This window comes from Prinia subflava, chromosome 8, assembly GCF_021018805.1.
Source record: "Prinia subflava isolate CZ2003 ecotype Zambia chromosome 8, Cam_Psub_1.2, whole genome shotgun sequence".
NCBI lineage: Eukaryota > Metazoa > Chordata > Aves > Passeriformes > Cisticolidae > Prinia > Prinia subflava.
Window position 1 is genome coordinate 31,575,763 of NC_086254.1, and position 19,323 is coordinate 31,595,085.

The window sequence follows — 19,323 nt, forward strand, 5'->3', positions numbered from 1 at the left end:
ACAGCAACTTACATTTATGGAATTGCATGGGTGACAGCTGAATCAAAGCATTTAGGGAAGAAATGTTTAAATTTCAATGATTTCTCTGAAGTTCTGTCACAAGTCTGCTGTTTTTACACAGCAAGCAGCCAGGTACCCTGTGTATGACTGAGCATGAATGGGATAGTGAAGATTCTGGAACACTCCTAAAGGAGAGATCCCAAGAGGATCACAGGCATATCCATGTATGTTAACTTCCCAGAGAACCTTCCAAAACAAAATCTCCAGATTCAGCACTATAATACACTCATTTTTAAGGTGGCAGCTTTGAAAGGCAGAGTGTGCACTCGGTCTGAGAGAGTGAAGCCCTCCCTTGTGAAGGAACCTGAAGGGCAAAGCTTTATTGAGTAATCTCTCCCTAAAAATACCTTGAACAACCCCCTGAACATGTATGTACCACCCAGAGAGGGGGACCTTGCTTTGGGACCTCAGGGTGCAGCAGATACTGTGCTCACAGGACACACAAGCACTTAACAGAGACACAAAAACAACTGGGAGCATTAGGCACAGTGCCTAGAAAACATGATGCCTTTCTCAGAGGGATTTCAAGACAACATGGCAGGGAGGAAGGAAGTACTTCAAGATAAGGCATGATTACATATCACCTCCTGAGCTACACCTCGCAAAACATCACAGCCATTCCGTCTTCCTTCCACTGTTTTGTTATTTATTGTTTGCAAAGTCAGCTTCAAGTTATGAGCCATAATTAGTTCTCCCAGTTAAAAAAACGCTGACCATTTCCAACTCCTACACAAATGAATTCAAAGCATTAATGAATTTGAGAATTTAAGGACAGTGCTTACATTACTCCTTACAGAAGAATGTGCTCAGCTAAGATTTCAGGAGAATGGTTTTTCAAGTGAAGCAATGAACATTTGGAAATGTGAGGCAGTCAGTTTTGGGGAGCATGATGATCAGGAAAATGAGAACTAGAAATCAAGACAATATAGATGTGTGAACAAAGGCAAAGAATATGTCCAAAGCATTTCATCCTTGTTGTGAGAGCCAGAAAATGCAAGTTATTTGGCCTAGGGCTTTTTCCCCATCAAAGACACATTATGGAACAGTAGGCTTGTGTAACTTCTCATAAGATCACAGAAAATTTGAATCAAGTGTGAGCCCAATAAAACAAACACGCTGCTCTGCACAGACTCCCTCCTTTTCATGCTTCTTTTTAATAGAAATCATTGTTAACACAAACTTTTTTATTACTTTTTGGACAGTACTATCACAGTTGCACAGCAATTACTTAATACACTTGCATAAACACTATCTGTCACTCACCAAGTGTCACACCAGTAACTTTCCCTCCAGTTTTTGCAAGTTTTGGTGGCAATTTAGGCTCCATGACACTTGTGTGTCAGGAGTTACAGCAAGGAAAACTCCCCTGGGTAACATCCTAGCTGTGATGTTCTTGCCCTGTCCTCCACCACACCAAATCATCACACAGGCCTTCACATTCTGGTTCCTGCAGCTCACAGCTCAGTCCAGGGAGCAACTGGACCAAGGAATTCAGCAGCTTAGTAGCTACAGGCCATCACATCAATGTGGGTGACCTGGCAAGTGACTGGCATCAAACACCTTCCCCATCCAGTGGCAGTGAGTGTATAAATCAGACAAAACAGCACACAATCCTTTGGGATCCATCTAACCCAGCAGCTTCCCAGTGCTGCCTCACACAGCTGGTGGTTTTGGGGGACCAGCTTTCCAGGCACTTCTAATTCTGAGAAGGCTCAGTAGCCACATGAGGGACTCACTCTGCTAAAGCACTGGGGGTTTATACCAGCATGAAGAGAACTCCACATTTCTGACAAAAAACTGGAACCACACACAAAAGATTATGAACAAAACCCATCAATTTGCATGAAGGTGAGGCTGAGCTAGTTTTCCACACCTTTAACACTAAGCTACAATAATCGTTTATACGTTAGTATCAGCTCACATTTGCAAGATACACAGCTTCAGCCACCCACATGGAAATGCAGGCAATGACAAAAATCAGGCTTAAAGCACCTACACTTATAAAAACCACACTCAAAATGTAGCAATTCCATACTCATTTATTATCAGAGTAATTCGTAGGTCTGTACATTCAATGGTGTTTTAGCCTACAAAGACTTCATCCACTTTTTCCTCACCTATTACTGTGCTTGGACTTTTCCCGGTCTTTTTCCTTGTCCTTCTTGTGCTCTTTGTGCCGGTGTTCTCGGTCTTTGTGTTTATCTTTGTGTTTGTGAGAATCTGTAAGCAGAGAGGCAAAACAAAAGAAATTAAATTGGGAGAAATCTCCACACCTCCCTCGTGAACCTCTGCGTTTTTCCCCCACCGCATTCTAGTATTTCTGTGATTCAAAATTTGTAACAAAAATCTTGGTTTCAGAGGTCCTAAATGGATTCATTGTTCCTGCAGCACAAGTTAATTCATCTTGGCAACAGCTGCATTTACATGGCCTTCAGTTCAACGACCTTTAAATGCTTTATAGACCCTGTAGAAATGCAACCCTTCCATTAACTAGGTACCTATTGCTATAGCAAGATCAACTTTATTTGGCAGATGGGCAACCTGATTTCCTGTGTCTCCAAGCACTCATGCTGAATACACAGAAAGGATATAGGAACAAAACATAAAGCTGAGGTGTCAGGCCTGTTGAATCCCAAAATTTAATACTTCTACTTCCACAAGTATTTAATCTTGACAAAGCATCCCTCCCTTCTCCCTGCTCTGAATTACCACCATTTTATTGTTATCTCCAACAGTACATAACATGACAGTCAGAAAGCAAGGAAAATGGGGAGTAATGGTAGAAAATGAAAAGAAAGGGTGAACAGGAGGATTCCTCCCACTTCTTTACTGCAGGACATATTTACCTCTCTCCAATAACAGCCCCACCAAGAAAATCCAACCTGACAGCTGTAATGAGCTGTGTTGGTGGTCACCCACCCACACAGGTCAGGGCTGGTCCCAATTATGTGACAGGTCAGAAATGGGAGTTGGCACTCAAGTGGATCTACGGGAACACAGTAATTTTATTGCTATCAGCTTCTACTCTGAGTGACACTTCCCATCCTCAGCAACAACTCTGCTGTACAATGAAGTCCTTTAAAGCACCAAGGAAATGAATTCAGCAGCGAGAAAGAACAACACAGTTGAACTGTAAATAAACACATTTACAAGTATTTTTTTACAAAGATATTAAAAAGGAGCTGAGGCTGAACTAGCACCTCAAAACCACCCCAAAAAGCCATTTGCAGTCAAGGTCAGTGTGATGGGAGGAATACATGCAATACCCAAAGATCCCCCCAGGTTTTGGTTTGAACATGCTACTCAAAGTAACCAAAATTAAGCAGGCTCTTCAGCAAACCTAAAAGCTGTGCTGACTTTGGCAACTGTTTTTTGGATATCAGTGCTAGAATTTCTACCAGAGATCTTGGATGTAAGGTATTAATGCTTAATTAACTGCAAAGATGCTACCATCCCTCTAAAAAGATTCCTATCCCTGCACTAAGAATAGGAAACTGCAACAACAAAAAGATTTTGTGACTTTCCCAGTCACATGGGAAATGCACTGCGGAGCCAGGAACAACCCTCATCCTCCTGACTCCAAGTCTTTCACCACAAATTCATTTTTCTCCTTAACTGACACCAGCTCTTAAAACCTCAAAACATTCAAATGGATTTAGAAGAAACATACCCACAGAACATGATTTTAACCTATTGCTTTCTGTAACTTCAGGGTTTGCTTTCAGACACCCACAGAAACACAACATAAACCAACACAGGAATACTGACATTCAAGCCTCCAAGTTGTCTTCTGCACCTTCCCTCCATCCCCTTGAATTCAGCAATGTGTTCTGGTGCTCTGGTGTACACAGTGCACACATTTAAATCACAGGGTTTAAGTTTTTAATATTTTGATATACAGGCACGTGGCAGGTTATGTGGAACATTTGCTGTTACAGCATAAAGCACCCAAGAGTTTTCGAGTACCTAAAGAGCAAAATCTCTTTCTCAGCAGGCAGAGTCTGCAGGCATCTCTAGCAAACTGTGTGGGGACCAGACACCCACACGCTCTGAACTGCAGAGAAGCAATTTCTCCGAGCCCTTCTTCCCACCAGGACAACACACATTTCACTGGCAAAAATGTTTTCGCAGTGCGTTTCACACTTGTGATTCTTCGGTTCAGCCAGGAGCTGGAAGCTCTGGCTGTTTGCAAACTGCCTGGGGTTTATTCCACAGAGGGTTTACTCACTGATTCCCACAGCCCTGGCTGCAGCAAACAGCAGCTATTTACACTTGATGAATAGGTAAATTGCGAGAGAAACCAGCGTGATGCTGCACACAGAGCTATGTACAGTCACTGTATAGCACACACACAATCAATTTTTCCTACCAACCAATCAATGGAAAACGTGCGTGACTGTGCTCAGTGCTATTCTCTTTAGAACCAAGAGCCACATGACGACTTGTCACCAAGAAAAGCAGAAAACACAACAGTTCACCTTGACCACCATATTTTCTTGCAGCTGACTTGTGCTTTACAGCTGAAATTAATATTTACTCTTCAAGAGCAGTTCCAGGGATATACCCTAGAACTGCTGGAGTTGGTATCTGTTTCCTCAACCCTTGGCTCTGCTTACAAAGATTTGGTACTTTCAGACAATTAAAGCCTGGTAATGCAGGATTAAAAAAAAAAAAAAAAAAAAAAAAAAAAAAAAAAAAAAAAAAAAAAAGCTTCACCAGTTAAACTAGCTCTGCTTGCTAGGATTTGTTGCCAGACAGCTTTCCTTTGCTATCTACCAAAGGACTGCTAACAGGAAGGTCTTCCACAAGAGCTATTCTGGCTCAAAGGCCACAGTGGCTGGGGAACAACGGGTCCTGTGCTGGTCTCAAATCAAAAGTGAAAAGATGTCAAGGCAAAGCTACCTGGTATCTCTCACTGTGATCAACACTTTAAATGTAGTAAACACTTCCATGGAGGTTTACCTCCCAGGCATATCACCCAAGGATTAAATTATTCTGGAATATTTGCCTAGTATTCAAACTCCACGGTGTTGCTTTCTGACACAATGCCATGAGGTAGGTTAAGAACAAAGACTTCAAAAGAGTTTATTAAATAGTCTTGAACTGACATATGTATGTCTTGAGAAGGCATTAAAGCTCTTCTTGGTCTTTCTTTTTTGTTGAGGGTAGAGCTGGATGAAGTTCAGGAGACTGGGTCATCAAGGAGCACAGGATTTTTTTTTTTTTTGGACATTCTACACAAAAACGCTTTGTTCCAGACTGACTTTATCTAGCAGTCCATGCCAATAGTTATTTGGTGGCTGACATGAAACAAGCTGAAGCCATTTCACTCCCATTTGTGTACCCACTTGCCAGGAACCAGTGCAGCATCACCTCCGACTGAAGCACACAGGCAACAGATGACTGAGTTGGGAACGGGGCCACCTCACTCCCAGCCTCATCAGCACACAGGCAATCAGCGGGAAGTGTTCCTGTCTGTAATGCATCTTCCTCGATATATTTAGCATATTGATTCCTAGAAGAATCTTCCAGCCTCCAGTAATTCTCTCCCAGCTTGCAGCTGATTAGTAGTTGACTAAGTCCAGCCTCACATCAGCTACGGAAAGAGCTCTGACACTATCACACATTCAGATTTGTTTCCTGCCTTTTATGTCTTCCAGTAAGCAAGTCTGTTCCCTCTAACACTAAACAAGGAGATAAATACTATTCCTTCTCCAAGACCATTAGCAAAATCCATCATCTACTGCGAGCAAAGTTTAAACCCCCAAAAGCCTATGTGACACTTAAATATTTCTGAAAATACAAAGTCTCTCTTCAGCACAAGGTTACAGCGGGGACAGGGGTTATGCTCACTGGGCAAGGATCCATTACCCCTGAGGCTTTCCCTTCAGTATCCTCTAACCCAAACAGAGCTTTTGGCATCTCTTCTGTTCTAGAAAGCTTGATGTCTCTGGCACTGGATGTCTGTCTGTTAATGCTGAGCCTGGTGTGTCTCCAAAAGATTACCGCAGTCTCTGTACTATTCCTGCCATTCCTCTGTACCTCCAACAAATCACGAGCAGCGCTGCATTTTTGTAGGGTTGATTCATCTTTTAACTCTGTTAGATTACAAGGACGCTGATTTAAGGATGGGAAATTCTAAGCACTTTTGGTCTGTGGCTCTGTGTTGTTCCCTGCTCCGCCTTCGCTCCAGCGCTGAGTCCCTGGGGAAAGGCTGAGTCATAACCCTATTTGCAATACTTGTATATATGTCTGCCTGGAACAGGGAAGTTTTACTCTTTATCCAGGAACAGAGCTGTAAAAGGTCAGGCATCTCCAACTGCAGCACGGCAAGAACAGGGATGAAGGCAAAGAAAGGCTCTTCCAGCAGGCAGCTGTGACCTGCAGAGGAAGAGTCCCAGCAGACGGCAGAGGTGAGCGGTCCCCTTTCACAACAAGGACAACCCTTGGCTTAATTAGTCTGCTGACAAAACAATTAGGTGGGACTGTGATGTTTTAATTCATCAGCCAAATTCATTTGCCTCAAAAACACTTCTGAACACCTGTCCCTGCACACCTTCCAAAATACTACTTACACGTCACAATTAAGGGAAGTCGGGCTACTTCTAACATTAATATTTCAGTTTTGACAGCAACTTTTCTAATAAAGTACTGAAATCAGAGAGGGGTGTAAGCTCTTGTATGCCCAGTCAGTACAGCTGTCAAGAGTAGTGTTGGCACATGATACAGGATGCTACAGATGTCATTTTATTCCACTCCCACCACCCACTTTTATTTCTCTTCCATCATTTTGCACTAGAATTTTTTTTTTTTAAGAACTGAGAAAAAAGGTGTGAGCACAATCTGGTTCCGTCTAATTTTTCCCCAATTAAGTGAGGTAGCCAGCAAATTAACACCTGGTAACCTCAATTTCTGGTCAACAGTAGCTTTTCCAGATAAATATTAGCCTTTCAGATTTGCTGTCTTTCTGTTCACCTTCTTCTAAGTTTTTGTGGGCACAATTTGAACAGCTTATTAACCTGCTTACAGAAAGGTTTCTTTGTTCTTTAAAATGTCTTATTAGATTCTACAGACAAGCACTTTTTGTATTTTCCATCTGTTTCCAGAAACATCCCAATTTCTTTTCCTCTTCCTAGAAATACTCCTAATGCTGAGTGTGCTTGAATTTAATCTGTTTGAAGCATTATCTCAATACTTCTCTACACTGATGTCTAGAAGGGTGATTTAAGCTTTCCAGATTCTTGGGATTGCAATCTGTGCCCAAAATCTGAAGGCACAGCATGAAAAATCCAACTTGTTACCAACATTTTGAACCTGTTATTCCAGTAACACTTCAGATGAGTGGCTGAAATTTCTGCCCTGAGCTAAATTCAATGCCTCGGTGTTGTGTGTTACAAGAGAAGCAAATGAGCTCTCAAAGCTTTCAGGATCACTGGTGTGTATGAATGAGTACAGGGCTCTCTCCAGCACTCAGCCTGAAGCACGAGCAAGAAACCCTCTGCTATTGGCAGAGATGAAACCAGCAGGGTCTTTTCAGCCTCTCTGGAGAGGAGAAGAAAGTCCTAAAGACTTCTCCAGTTCCACTGCTAAATTATGCAGCTGAAAGTGAGGTAACTCTAACACTGGATTAGGTTCAAAAGCTGGTCAAGTTGGAAAACTTTCTGTCACTGGAGAAATGGTCAGTCCCTTCTCAGCTGAAACACCACCTTCATGTAAGGCCAGGTACTCCACAGCAGCCTCTTCAGTAGGTAGGCTGAATTCTTCTCACTGGTTGTGATGCAATAATAAGCACAGCTTAAAGTCTCTTTATTATTGCCTAAATGAAAAAATTTAACTGTTTTTCCCCTCTCCCACAGGCTCTCCTTTTAAGCATTCATCCTAAAATGCAGATTATCAGAAGAAAACTTCTTACTTTCAAGGGGTTTTTTTCCATTTATTTTGCCAAATCATATTACTTTTAGAGTTTTAATTTCCTACATTTTGTATATAAAGACTACTATTAAAATTACCATGGTTTAGTTGATGAAATGATGCCAGGAAGTGTTCAAACAACATGTGAATGTGGTCCAAGGTGTCTAAAATATTATTCATGTTCCTGGCAAAGTACACATACTTTTGCCCTTGGCATCTGACCAGAATGGTCTACTGTGGCACTAACTTTTACAATACACAGATACCAGCCAGTAGAAAGAGTGTAACATTCAGTCATTATCCAAGATCTTTAACACAGATAGCGACGGGGTTATGGTACATTACCTAAACAGGCAATGTAATCCCATGTGTAAAGGTCACTCTGTGAGGTGCTGGTCAATTTATAAATCTTGCCTGAGAAAGCAAACACGGTGCAGAGTTAAAAAAATCCTATTTGCAGGCCCTGTGTGGCTCAGAAAAACCACCATATGGCAAACATGGTAAGGTCTGAGACACTCTTAAAACAGGTTTTAACTCTGGACAAATCCTCTGACTTTACATGTTTAGATTTATCAATTTTAAACCCATGTACAATAATCCCACCTGAGCAATCTGAAAGACGTCTAAACTTTTCTAAGTATTTGTATTCCAGTTAGAGGAAGTCACATTATGGTCATGTTGTTCCAGTAACTGATTAAACAGCATTTCCGGAATTTATTGCAATGCACTGACATTGCTGTAGCCCAGGAAAGAGAGAAGAGGAGCTCCTAGGCAGAAAACAGAACTGCATCTAGGGAGCAGCACCTTTCCCAATAAAGCAAGGCAGATAAAGAAAACCAAAGTGTACATATGAAAAGCACAGAAACTGGAAAACCTCTCTACACAGCTACACGTGTCAAGAGCAGAAAACCATACCCAGAAGGGATTGTTCAGAGAGATGATGGTATTGTGGATGATACACTGGAGTAGAAAACTATAATCTAAAATAAACTTTCCAAGTGAAACTGGATATGTCACTTACTGGCCCTATTTACATAACTGCAAAATCCACATAAAACATTTACCCTGAGAAAGTATTGCAGGTCTGTTTGCTGTGCAGGTTTATTTCTGCAATAACTCACTGCAAAACATTTAGAATACTGAAATGAGAGTGATTGAAACAGTGAAATCACCACTTGAGTCTCCCATAACTTAAGCCTGAAATTCAATAGCAGAAGTAGGATCTGGGTTTTCAGTCAAAAAAGGAAAGAAACTACAACGACACTGAAGCAAGACTGTCTGGCTTCTGCTTCCTCATTTCATAATGCCATACTTAATGGCAAAGATGCCCATTACAAAAGCAATTTGACAAAAAAAAAATTACCAGTGTTTATAAAGATACCTCCAAAATCTACATTGCTACAGAAATCTAAATCCTCAAAATCCTTCTTGAAGCCAAATTTAAATGAAATAAGTTACTGTGCCATCGCAAGCTTATTTCACTTGAGGAGCCTCGCTGGGTCAGGTGCAGGAGTTCAGGGATGCTAGCACTTCAACATTTCACTGCTTCCCTCCATAAACCAGATAAAATCTGAGTTTTATAGTTTACTGCAAAACAACTAGACTAACTGTGACTAAGCACAAGGTGGAACACACATGCAGCTCTTTACTGTGAAGTTTAGATTTGCAGTCATTCATTTTCTAATCTTAAAGAAATAGAAAAAATGTTGTGAAAACTCAAAAAGAGAGCCTGGAGAAGTACAGCAGAACAACCCAACAGTTCTTCCTTTCTAGGGCAGGAACTCTATTGCCAAAAGTAAAGCTCTGCTCTTACTTTTTCTAAGGACTCAAATGAAGGAATATAGCACAACTGAATAGATTGGAGTCTATTAGTTTCCCAGACTATATTTACTCTGAGACCAAACCGGTTTTGGGGTGAGCCAGAATTGACCATGCCACATTGTAACCAGTTCTGCCAAATGATAAAAACTTAGTACTTTTGACAGAAACAGAGTAAAACCAATGACCTCACAACCCCTCACACTTCAGCAATTACTTGAGGCAAAAGATACTCCAGGGCCAGACAGATATGATGTCTTTTTCCTAAAAAGGACCTGTCTGGGAAACTTGGCTTCAGAACAAGACAGACCCCTTAGATAAGGCATTCTTCTTTAGTCTTGTCATTTGAAGGCCCAGTATTCCCTGCATTTGAATAGAGGGAAAAGAAGAAACCAACGGAATGACTTGGATGACTCTTCACAAGACAATAGAGACAGGTGGACAGAGAACTGTCTCCACCCATTCTCAGTCCTTTAGAACAGCTCCACCAACTTCTCAAGAAATTCCCCTGTTCTCCAGTTTTAGTATGCAAGCGAGGATATTACACAGACTGTTTAAAACATTTGCAAAACAAGATCAACACACCTTTTGCTCCATTGAAACCTCAGGACAACTTCAGTCTAAGGAAAAGAGGTAAAACAATGTGACAGCACTGCTAACAGGGACAGCACATGGTGGCCACAGGACAGGCCATGCTGGCCTGTACACTTGTCCACACCCCAAATATTAAAAGCTTATCAGGGAGATGTTAAGGATGCCAGAAGAAAACCTGACCAATCACTCCTGTCTTGTGACTGGAGCCTCTGGGAAATGAGGTTAACCTGAAGCAAATGTCACTGCTGGCATTTCATCAATCTCACCCAGACTGCAGAGACTCGGGAGGGAAAGCCAGACGTGCTCTAAGAGCCTCTTCAGAAAGAGGACAGACACTCTTAGTGCAGATGTTTTGAGCCCTTCTTCAAGTTTTTTTTTTCAGCCACACTGGATTAATTGCTTATTTTCTGTGCACCTCATTTTTTCACCTGCTGGGGAAATAGCTAATACTCTGTGGGTAATTAATGCTTAAGTAATTGAGATAGCTGTGTGGCATACAGGGCTGCTGACCTTAAGAAACTGCTACACTACAGGCATCTTGCAACAAAACAACTAATGGTGCAGACAGAAGCAGCAAGTTAATGACTTGTCAGCACCTTTTACATGGCCTCTTTTCAAAGAGGTGGCACATTCACATATGCCCGTCCCACAGCAGATCTTAGTTGTTGTAACAAATGCATAAAATCACTTCAAGTAAAATTGCAGTAGACAATATTAGACAAAGAACAAGTCCAAGGAAGCCTTATAAAGCATGAAAATACTTGTTTGATCAGTACAGAAAGGCTAAATTAATAGCTGCTTCTTACACATGCCAAAGGGCTCCCGACTGAGAGGCAACAATGAAGTTTCAATCCACTATTTGCATTCAAAACCAAAAAAAAAAGTTCCATGTGAACAGAAACACGTGTTTCCAGGGATTCCCAAGATGTAAAACATTCTCCTGTAATTGTATAAATAAGAGTCAGAGACTGAAACCCATTAGTACGTTGCCACTAACAAAGCAGAATAGAACAGAACAGCAAGTTAAAACTTCAAGAAATGACCGGCATCAGTGAACAGCTTAAAATGCTGCTGTGCTGGCATGAAGAGAGGAGAGTCCAGAAGAGTCTCCTAAAGAACCAAGAGCAAACCCATTCTTGTCTCTAGTGATATTTATTCTTATAAGGCTACACTCTTATGAGTGAAAGTACTTATTTTCCATTGCCTCCTCCATTCAGAACTGGAGTTCCTTGCCTTCCCTTACTAGGGTAGAAATGGTTTCAGCCATTTTTTCCTACTGCTTTATGAGTCTACAACCACATGAATAAACAAAGTTCTGCACTGCACACCCATCTTTTAAAAAGAAGCAAAACTAAGACACACTTTTGCCTCACAATTTAACAGCCATAGCCCACATATCAGGAGGCTGGGATGAGGGTGAGAGTGGGATCTGAAGAGCACAAGCAGCTCTAGGGGAAACAAATTTGATCATAGTTACTTCTGAGGTTTCAAAAACTTTACACTTACTGTAGCCCCATCTGCATCTCCATTTGCTAATACACAAATATACAGGACTGGGATCCTGAAGGACTTACAGGGACATAAAGTGACTGTGGCTGAGCACAAACAGCTGTTACAAATCCACACGAGGGGGAAAAAGTTCTGCTAAAGTAGTTGTTAAAAGCAGGTTCCTTGTGGATTTTGGATCTACAAATAGTAAAAACTTTTACTACACCATCTAATCTCAGGCTTTTCCAAATTCTCCCCTGCTTCTTCCCTATTGCGCAAAACACAGTTAACATAACCAGCACAGCAGGACAGACAGACTCACCAGGAAAGCCTGGACAACTGTTCACAAACCAGTCTGGCATCCAGGGCTGTAAAACTAGCTTAAAATTATGAAAGAAGGTAAAATTTCAGGGCATTCAAATACATAATGCAAGGGGGACTAATCCTATTTTCAGAGTCAGAAAGAAACCAACCTTTAGCACAGATCCACAGCTTAGTGCAGAAACTGTCACGCGGTGCTGTCACACAAAATCTTTTCTCGGGAAGAGACAAAGGGAGGGATGTACCCACCGCACCGAGGGATGGATGTTCTGGGAGACAGAGACAAAAAGAACTGCCCAGGGTCACCCACGAGCTGCCGAGGAGAAAGAACCAGGGACACTCGGCTCTGGAGAACCAGGGCAAAAGGCGAGCAAACAGGGCAGTGCCAACATTTACAGCCCTGTTTAGACTTCGGAGCTATCAGGGACTGCAGGAGATAACCTATCCCTTACTTCAGCATTATCTAAAGCAAACCCCTTATTTTATTAACCCTTATCTTTCTGGTCTGCAGGAATCATTTCCTTTAGGAGCTCTTGGTGAACCATTTGTGCTGCAGAAATTTGGGGACAACACATCATATATCTTCATCAGTATCTTCTCAGGAAGGATGTGCAAGCCAGGGGGACTGAAACACCAAGTGCATGTACACCAGAGCCACTTTAACTCTTTGGTTGTTTCCAAGCTCAGAGGACCTGAGCCAGTGCCCAGCTGCAGCACAAGAATCAATCCCAGACCTCCAGCACTCCATGCAGAGCCAGTGCTGTGCTTCACTGCAGACACAGATAGGTGAGAGCTGAATCACCTTTGGGAGATTTTTGGCCAAGAATTACCACGGGAACAGCCCTGAGAGTTACTTCAACAGACTGGGTCAAGAGCAAAGAGAATCTTTGGTGCAATCTGTCACAACTTCGCACTGCAGACAGGAGAACTTCGTGTTCTGTACACCATCCGCAGACTGAGTCAGTGCCCCCAGCACAAGCTCTTTCCGCCTCCAAATGCTCTTTATACCATCATTAGAGTGGAAAGGTGCAAACAGCACAATTTGTGATGCACAGGCAACAGCTGATTACTGCATGCAAACTTACAAGGTGAACCAGGAGAAAACAGGGGCAATCAACAACAAATCCTAGTCCTTACAGACCATAAGGAGACTTCAGCCATATTTAAAAAAGAGGTTGATATTATTTTGGGGTGTAAGTTTAAAAACTGTAGTAGATTACAAGAAAACTGCTGTGTTGTCAGGAGTAATTACCCTGTGATGATGTCAACTAGAAAAACATTTTCTCTTGCTGGCTGTGTAAATCATTACTATACTTGGACTCATGGAAAAGAAGTTTTTTTTAAAGATTACCTGAAATCCTGACACCTCCTTAGCACAAGAGTGATGTCCCCAGAGCAGCTCACATAGAGCCTGTATTCACAGCAATACCACACAAGGACAGGGCTGGTGTGTTTGACTGTCCTGGGTTTAATCCAGAACAAGGGCTCCCCTCAAGGAAAAATGTAACAAATCGGGGGGGAAAAAAAAGCAGTGGCACTGAACTGCCTCTCCTGCAGCAGTGGATGCCCAGGCTGTGTCAGCGGGCAGGATCACACAGTTCATACACATGGGAGTGGTACACGCTCAGCGTCCTCAGGGAGAGGCTCTAATGGCATTTGCTCAAAGCCTTTTATTAACCAGCCCTTGACAACTCCGCGTGGCTTTGGCCAGTGCTGGTCTCCTGCTTGCTGGAGGGAGGAAAGACTTGAGAGGAGCACCCTTGGGAACAAGCCTCTGCAATGCTCGGTTATAGAGTGTAAACTGAATTCACAAGACAAAAAAAAGTGGCTGGTAGAAGCTTTAAATCACCTCTGCCAAGCAATACCACTGCTTTATGCACTGGAGTCAGATTATTCTCCTACTATTTGTTTAATATCATTCCTATTAAGCTAAGCTGCTGGGGTAGCATGGCCAAAGTCTTAGAAGAAGTTTGTTTCAAAAGACTAAGAACATATTTTTATTACACTTCAGCTGGTTCCTCACTGTAGGAGCAACTCCCACACTGATCCCAGATGGGTTTTTTTGGTTGGGTTTTGTTTTGCCTTTTTTTTTTTTTTTCTCATATCTACAATGATTCCTTTAAAGTGTAGGGCTGCACTGGATGGATACAGCTCGATTTCACCTCTGTCTCCATTGTGGGTGAGCTAATTGATCACTCACCCACAAGAGGCCAATTCCAGCAGTGTCTAGAAGCATTTTATCAGTCTGCCTTGCCACAAGTCCCATTCTCAAGTCAAGGGAAGGGAATGCAATTCCCCTGCCTTAAGGGGATTTTACCACAATTAGCATACAAGAAGAAATCTGATTCCAGCTAAAACACACAAGAAAGTAAACAAAAGGTAAATGTTTAATGAGAGTTGAGATTTCTGCATTTCTGTACTCCTGGGTCTTCTGAAGGAAGGGAAGGAGGACGCAGAAAGAAGGATCAGCAGAGCAGTGTAGGACACAGTAGTTTGAAAATAAGGCTATGACTGCAATATTTTAATAAGAACAGCTCCTAGATATGGTGCATTAAATTCCATTGGAAGTCTTCAATTTACAAAACGTTACTTTAAATCACTGATTTTAATCTCTTCATGCAGCTGTAATCTGTTTATTATGTTAAATCCAGGCCAAATCTCACTAGCTGACAACTGTTACATCACACCACTATGAATACCTGAATATAAAACATAACCTATTGACACAGGAAGAAAGGCTGTGGCTGCATTATTATGCATGATACACTCCTAACTTCTTCAATTAAAGGACTCCGTGCAATGTATTGTTAGTTTGGTCAGGTTTCTTTGTTGGGTTTTGTTTGCTGGGTTTGGGTTTTTTTTCCATTTTTTTTAAACTAATAGCTGGCATCTCTTCACGGAACACACAGCCAATATTTTCAGATTCCACCCCACAAAAAACTCAAAGTTGCCTTGAATAAGACATGAAGGGGAGGAAATGTTTATGCAATTTGTTTCCCATCTAAAAGAAAGCAAGCATAGTCCTCAAAAACTGAATTGAATCAATTCTGGTTACCTTGTGCCTCAATTTAAAGAGCAATCCCTTCTTTACCTGTGCAGAAATAACAAGGTGTGGAAACAGCTTTTTCTTTTTAGCTTTCAAATGCCCTCCACTACCACAGTCACTAAATGAGCTGTTTAAACCAAAGGAAATAGCTTGCAGGTGCAGAGTGTCATCAAAAGTTCATTTATCACTACACTTCAAATTCCAAGTGCTTAGCTAAAGGCTTCCATCATATCAGAGCTTCTGCTTTACAGCTACTACAACATAACCACATTCTCTACTCTTCAGTTTTCTGAACATGGAACCTGATATTTTTAAAAGGTTGACTGGTGAGAGGGGTAGAAACATGCTTGAAAAACTATTACTACAGAAGTGACCATTAAGATTCAAGGCTTTATTATTTTTCTTTAATATAACCTAAAGTGAGAAACCCAAGTTATACATCTTATTTTCAGAAGTATTCAAATGCATTAGGAAATATTTATTTCACCTTGATTATTTGACAGCAGAAATAGGCAAAGGAAACAAGATGAACATCTAAGACTATTTACAATCTCATAATTTATTCCTGAATGATTCAGCTGTAATGCTATGAAATATTTTGAAGTTCTTGGCTGCCAGTTTTATATATGTTGAGACATTTTTTGAAGTTATTATAATTCTTACTAGAGTCAAAATTAAATCAATACATCTATTAAAATTTATTATCAATTTTACACGAAAGACTAATACCAGCGTGGAAGCCGCAGCCACTCCAGCTGATTTAGCAGTTTGCTCTTACACAAAGAGCCCAGAGCAGCAGCTGCACCATTCCCTCCTATCCTGATCTACCAAGGATTTCAAGCCTGTGCTAGACAAAACCACATCTGGGAGTGAGAGCACCATGCAGGTATCCAGCAGAGAGCAAGGCTCACTCTCCTCTGAGCTCTCCTCTCCTCTCAGCTTTACCTAGGAATGAACAGCAGCCCCAGCAATTTCTGAAACTGCAATACCCGAATACATTTAATCTATTTGAGTTTCCATGCACTTCAGCAACATTATTCTGCAAGTTTTAAAGTGTAGCACATTATTTTTGAACTAGCAATTATCTTATTTCCTGTCCTCCAGTCTCCAGCAGACCAGGGAAAATTCCCTCTTTTACCTGTGGTCACAGTAACCTGTGATCACCTTTTATTTGATCCTATCAGACGTAAAAAGGTTCCAACAGTGAAAGCCTGGAGCCTTCTGCTTTCATGAATGGGTTGTGTAATACTAAACAGGGCCCATAAGTGGGGAAAACTGCATGACATAGCCCTAATACCAAAAGAAAGAATAATTGTGAATAACCTATTGTGAAAATTAGCAAACAACGTGAGATACTTAACTTCCCATGCCACTCTCAAAACTAAGCAGGTGCCGCAATGATCAAGAAACTCCTGAAGGGGTTTAATAAAATTGAGAATTAAGTAACAGCTTGTAACAGGACTACTTTTCTTCAGGTGATGCTGTGCTAAATACCCCAAATTTGTTGGATACAATGTAAGCTCAACCTGGTTTCCTAAGGACACGTTTGTGTCTCTACGAGGTAAAGCAGTCAGTAGTCTCTGCTCAAGAAAGGATCTATGACCAGAGAAACAGCTCAGCATTATGTTTTCACAACAAGAGACTTTAGAGCATGAGTTACTTGAGATCAAAATATAAACCAAGACACTTTCTGTCACTGCAGTCACTGTGACAAGTAGTGGAATCCTGTCGTACTTCACAGTAAGACAGCTACCCTGATACAGAAACTGCGATTTTCCTTTTTAAGTGAAAGCCATAAGCACAGACAAGTAAAACAAGGAGGTAATTTACTAATATCAAGTAAGATATGATTAAAAAAAAAAAAAAACCAAAAAAACCACCAAAACAAACAAACCACCACCACCACCAAACAAACAAACCAACCAAAAAAACACAACCCAAAACCACCAAACCATCTAACTTTGCTACTATTTGACAAGTCTACAGTTAAGGTCAAGCCCAGCATTTATTCTGTGTTTTACAAACTACGTGCACATCTGATGTACAAGGGTAATCCTGGGTGGATTAAGTGCAATGGAAAACTGCAGTGCCCCACAGGGAGGAAACATCTTCTGACTCTTGGGTACAAAGATGCCTGACAACCTAAATCTGGGCCATTCAGATGGCAGGATCTGGGAAATCACATACCTGTAGTTAGCAAAGTGCTAACCACACCACCCAGTACTATACACACACTGTAAGAATACCTGGGGTGATGGGGAAGAGACAGTAAAGACTCAAGAAATAGCTTGAGGTTACAGGATGAGGAACTGAACAAGCGTCCCTGACACTTGCTCACCAAATGACACCATCTCAGAACTGGAAATAACAGACCTGTGACAAACCTAGAAATGACACAAATCTGCTTTAATTCTCGAGCCTTCAAACGCTTCATGGATGCTTAGAAGAGAAGCCCTTCTAAAAAGTACATCTTTCCTGAAATGAAGACCAGTGGAAAACTTACTTGTTCGGCCTCTGGAGCTACTATGATGAAAATTACCATTACACTTGTTTGTAGTCCATGTACTATAATAATTTTTAAGTACTTTTCTTAGTACTGGGGAAAAATAATTAAAGTCAAGGCATGTTTGACTCTGGTTACCTATAGAGCTAATTGTCAAAGACTAATTCCAGAGCTTTGCTGAGATTAAAATGTTAACACACACGAAAAGACAATATAAAAATTCATCTTAAAAATCACACACTAACAAATTCCTTCTGGAATTCAAGTGTTCTTACTCTGGATTAGAATCTGAGCATGAGGCTCCTGTGCTAAAGTGAATGGATGGGGTATTTACAAAAAGGGAGATAAAACACAAAAACTTAAATTAAAACCAAACTAATTCTGCCCTTAATAAATGAGGCTCACATCTGTTCTGAACATTGTTTCATGTATTGTGAAATACAGCTACAGGGGACTTATTTCACAAAACAATGCTCCACAGCTTTATTCCCTGCAAAGGAAACCGTTTAAAAATACACCCTAACTTCAGTACACAAAGACTTAGCAAAGCTCCCCATCCCTCAGAAACGTGGCCGTGGTGTCAGCATCGTTTCTCATTCTCGCCAAGCACACTGAGCAGTGATGGGCACAGGCACAGCCCAAGCACAGATGAGCTCCTGGGAGATGCAGTGCCCCTGCTGAACTCGCTGCTCCTGCTGTCAGCACCCCTGTACCCAGCCTGAAGTGCACACAGACCAGATTCAGCTGGTGTGCAAAGACAACACTGGCAGCTTTGAAGAAAAATCTATCAGATTCCCAAAAGAGGCAAATACTGCCCAGGATGCGTGTTGCAGGAGAGGCCCACTCATGAGCACAGGGAAGAAGAATTTTAACTCAGGCTATGGTTCAAACGTAAATTCATGTTTTGCCGCACACAGACATGCTCATGTTTTGACAGTGATGCAGAGCAAAACCATAAACTGACGATTATGCATCAGTGGACAGAAGTCACAACAACAGGGCAGGACAGGAAGGAGGGGGAAAATGTGTTAGACAGAAAGCAGTGCTTCCAGAACAACAGCTTTACCCCTTCACTTGTGAAGTAAGAAAATGATGCACTTGCCAATTCAACTACTTCTGCCTTTTGCCCAGGATTCAATTTAAGAATTAAATTACTGGGATAGCCATCTTATTCCCAGTTGCAGTCTCCATCTACTACAAGACAAGCTACAGACTGGGGCAAATAAAACTGCACTGTGCTGAGCTCTCCCAAGACTTCATGCTGACAACTAAAGCTGCCAAGCACAGGGCATCAAGGGCCAAGCTGTAGTTTTTATATCTATACAATTACAACAGCCTAAAACCCAGAAAGCAGCTTCCTTTAGACACAGGTGATGCTGAATAAGCCCACTTGATGATAAAAGAAAGACATTGTTTATGACAGCTACCAAAATCCAGACAGCAGCATATTTTAAATTAGAAGACTGTATCTACTCATAAAAACAGGTATTTCAAGGACAGCCTGCTTATGCTCCCTAATGAAGTGCAGGTGACATACACAGCTATGATAACATGACTTAGACAAGATGACGGCTCCTCTGAC

The 19,323-nt window shown here is 41.5% G+C and overlaps 1 protein-coding gene across 1 annotated transcript in view; it reads right to left on the reverse strand.

The window, feature by feature from the left end:
• Nucleotides 1-19,323, reverse strand: part of TOP1 (DNA topoisomerase I) — a 67,463-nt gene that overhangs the window by 35,975 nt on the left and 12,165 nt on the right. Inside the window, exon 3 of the mRNA XM_063404642.1 lies at nt 2,178-2,280. Within this exon, the coding sequence (XP_063260712.1) occupies nt 2,178-2,280 (103 nt within the window). The remainder of the gene's footprint in view (nt 1-2,177; nt 2,281-19,323) is intronic.